The 3,462-nt window shown below is 40.1% G+C and overlaps 1 protein-coding gene across 1 annotated transcript; it reads right to left on the minus strand.

The window, feature by feature from the left end:
• Positions 1-596: 596 nt before the first annotated feature.
• Positions 597-3,249, minus strand: LOC104943639 (E3 ubiquitin-protein ligase Mdm2-like). The gene is made up of 5 exons (XM_010769093.1): positions 3,144-3,249; positions 2,637-2,711; positions 2,415-2,548; positions 1,144-1,193; positions 597-745 (listed from the first exon to the last, which is right to left on the minus strand). Exons 1-5 carry the CDS (start codon positions 3,192-3,194, stop codon positions 612-614), a joined length of 444 nt encoding a protein of 147 aa, XP_010767395.1. The 5' UTR covers positions 3,195-3,249; the 3' UTR covers positions 597-611.
• Between the last annotated feature and the right edge of the window lie 213 nt (positions 3,250-3,462).

The following is a 3,462-nucleotide window of genomic DNA, read 5'->3' on the forward strand; positions in this document are numbered from 1 at the left end:
CGGTCCCCCCGCCTTTAAGCGGCGGGCTCCAGCAGGAAAAGCTGGAGGCCGGAAAAGAGTGAGACAGGTAGCGCGCAAAAGTAAAAGTGGAACCGAGAGTGGTACGAGAGACAGAACGAGAGCAAGACAGACATTACGAGAGCGAGACAGTTTGTCCCCGTACCACTGGTTGAAAACCACTGCTGTAGATCACTGCCGGTACGTGCGCTGGGAGCGCACCGTTTAAGTTTGAAAGTTGAAAAGTTTGTATGTCTGAAACGCTATGTGATACAGTACAGTTTACACAGCACATGTTCTGTAGCTACTATTGCACTAAATGCTAACACTTGAATACGTTATGCAAATATGCAACTTGTTTGTTGAAATGTTAATAAATGGGAGCTTCCTCAAACAGCCATCTCTTTCCCGACAATCCCCTCTGTGCACGAACCCTTACATATGGTAATTAAACATTAAAACACCTGCAGCTTATATTCAGGTGCGCCTTATAGTCCCAAAATTACGGTACTTATAAATATCTTGTCCTACTTTTCGTCCTTTTCTTACAATTGAATATCTCTTAATGTGTCTGTGCGCACGAAAGCCAATTCCCAGTAAGTGTTAACCCGCTTCTACTTCAGATTTTTGAGGTAAGATTTGTTCAAAACGGACTCAAACACAACAGTTATATTTGATCTGAGTCTCACCTCGGCCCCTTTGTCCGTCTGAGTCTCACTTTGGGGTTCAACGGGGCTCGGTGGTGAATCTGAGGAGGAAACAGAAAGACACGTTTTTTATGAATGTGTTCTGAATCAGGAGAAAGAGGAAGCGGAGAAGAGGAACAGTTGCATCATGGAAATGAGGAAGTTATTTTAGACTTCAAACACAGCTCCGTCTCCTAAACAATGCTTTTATTTTAACCATGTCATCCCCTCTCATGTCTTTATTATGTAATCGTTTCCAAGAGCCCAGTAGTTCCCCTTTACATCAAAAAGTACATTTCCCGTCTGACGGCACGGTGTTTCCAAAGGCTATGAGTCTATAACATGTGTTTTTCAAAGCAATTGTGAAAGTGAGATCCCCCCCCCCTTTGGCAATAAATAAAGAACTGTGTTCAATCTTGACATTTAAATAACACTAAAATGAAAAGTGGAGCGGTCTTACCTTGGCTTTTTATCGCCACGAGGTTCTTGGTGATCATAGCGAAGAGAACTCTGAAACAAACATACAATTGTATATTATTATTTATCATGTTTTGATGTGTGTTACTAGGGTTGCTCAATTAAATCGTATTTTAAATCGCGATTATGGCTTGCAACGATTACGAAAACAACGTAATCTGAATAAAACGATATTTTTTTATTATTATTATTTTTTTAAATAAATATTTTTTCTTTTTCAGTTGAGTTATACTTAAAGTTCAGGGTACTCAACTGTTAAAAACATACTGTTCACATTTTTTCTCCAATAAATGGATGTTTTCAAAGTCAATGAATAATCGCAATTACAATTATTGACCCAAATAATTGAGATTATGATTTTTGCCATAATCGAGCAGCCCTATGTGTTAATATATTATATAAATACTTACTGTGTTGTTGCACTATGCCATATTATATTAAATGAGATGCATTACTTTCTGCACCCTATATCAGGATTTTAAATGCAGTTTTCCCCGTAAAGTGATGCCAGAAAACTATATTTCTGTTCTTCAAAAACTGTATAATTACTCCACAAACAACATAACTGTCTGTCTGTCTGTCTGTCTGTCTGTCTGTCTGTCTGTCTGTCTCACTGACCCGACAGTGAAGAATAAATATATGTATAACTAGTTTATGTTGTTCCAGAGGTAGATCAGATAGCACAGTGTGTTAGGTCTAACTCTTAGTGTGTGTTTCGCTCACCGGTCCGTCACAGCGGGCGGAGCTGCAGGGTTTCTGCTTCACACACGTTGCTTACCGCTATTTGACTGTCTTTTTTGGACACCTTGAAATACTGCCAGACCGGTGAAGCCATGCTGGCGAGCTTGTTTTGCCGCGCACAGAGAAAAGTGTCATGTATTTCACGTCATGCGATCGGCTCTCCTGATCGGCATTTACAGAGAGCACCAATCGATCGGCCGAGAGTGAATATCGGCCGATCGATCGGAGCATCCCTAGTTTTTATAATTTTTGAGCAAAATCTAGCTTGAGAATTCCTTCCAGAGCGGTTTAAGTTGTATTTATTCTTACTAAATTCAACGTGTATGAAGTTCAACACCTGCTATAAGGTTTTCATTTGATAATCTATGGTAATAGTTTTAAAAATAGTAAAATAAACTGCTTTCCATAACTGGCATAAACGTCCCTTTACTGAGAAACAATAAGTTGTTGTTGTTACTGTAGAGCAGACCAAAACAAACACTAATAAATCATCCTCCTCTTCCTCTTCCTCACCGTGGCTCTTTAACAGAGAAGCTGTCGACCCCCAGCACTCGCCCCAGTGCATCCTGGGAGCAGTGGACGATGTGCTGCTGCTTCTGGTCGTACAGCTGCTTCTGGATGATGTACTGACCCAGGTAGAACATCACCTGCAGGACCAATACATCACATATTTAGCATGGGAACATTCAAAATGTACATAAAACCTCCAATAAATACAAATAAATCCATGTTTACCTCCTTCATGGTGAAAGTGTCTTTAGTGGCTCCAGCTTGTTGCAGCAACGTCTGGAACTCTAGCTTTGGTTTCACCTTAAAAAAACACACAAAATGTAGATAAGATTTGAATAACAGACACTCCTACAAAGTTCTCTGACCATGTGTGTGTGGACAGACACTACTGTAAAACCAAATAAATAAAAAATAACCATTAACTTTTTCTTATATAGCAACTTTTAAACACAGTTAAAGTTATTTCCAATCAAAAATCGGAGGAAAACAAACAAAGAAAGTGTATTTTATTCAAAAGGGGACCTAGTCTGCTCTGATTGGTGGAACTTAGAGATGTCCCGCCCCTTAAAGAGGCCAATAGAAGCACAAGTGTTCCAAGTGATGTCACTGTGTTCCGGAACTTTGAGATTTTAAGCCTTTGCAGACCGTTTCTAAAATCTATATAACACACTATAGGAAAGGGGAACCCCCCCCCCAATAAGCAGATTAAGGGACTCTTTATGTGTCTCTCACCAGTTTGTTCTCGTCTGCTGTGTCGACGTTGAGCTGGCTTTCTGCTGACATTGTGAGGTTGATGGTTTCTGCACACAAACAGGAAATAAAATGATTAGTAATTAGGCTCCAAGGAACTAGGGATGCGAATTTGAAAGCAAATGTATATTCGAATATTCGACCTAGGGCTGGGCGATATATCGAGTTTACACGATACATCGTGGATTGCACTACATGCGATGTCGTAAATGACCAAATCGTGAACATCGAGTATTATGTTGTCAAATCAATTTCCCGCCGCGGCCAAAATCAGCTTTCCTTTCTCCCTCATAGACACAGT

This window comes from Notothenia coriiceps, unplaced genomic scaffold, assembly GCF_000735185.1.
Source record: "Notothenia coriiceps isolate Sejong01 unplaced genomic scaffold, NC01 NC01_scaffold00006425, whole genome shotgun sequence".
Taxonomy (NCBI): Eukaryota; Metazoa; Chordata; class Actinopteri; order Perciformes; family Nototheniidae; genus Notothenia; species Notothenia coriiceps.

What these genes read in the sequence shown, in the direction of transcription:
- LOC104943639 (XM_010769093.1), bottom strand. Translation starts at nt 3,194, where the DNA reads ATGTCAGCAGAAAGCCAGCTCAACGTCGACACAGCAGACGAGAACAAA. An exon ending in TTCTCTGTTAAAGAGCCACG is followed by an intron (nt 1,194 to 2,414) that starts GTGAGGAAGAGG and finishes TGTTTGTTTCAG; the next exon opens with AGTTCTCTTCGCTATGATCA. An exon ending in CGTGGCGATAAAAAGCCAAG is followed by an intron (nt 746 to 1,143) that starts GTAAGACCGCTC and finishes TTTCCTCCTCAG; the next exon opens with ATTCACCACCGAGCCCCGTT.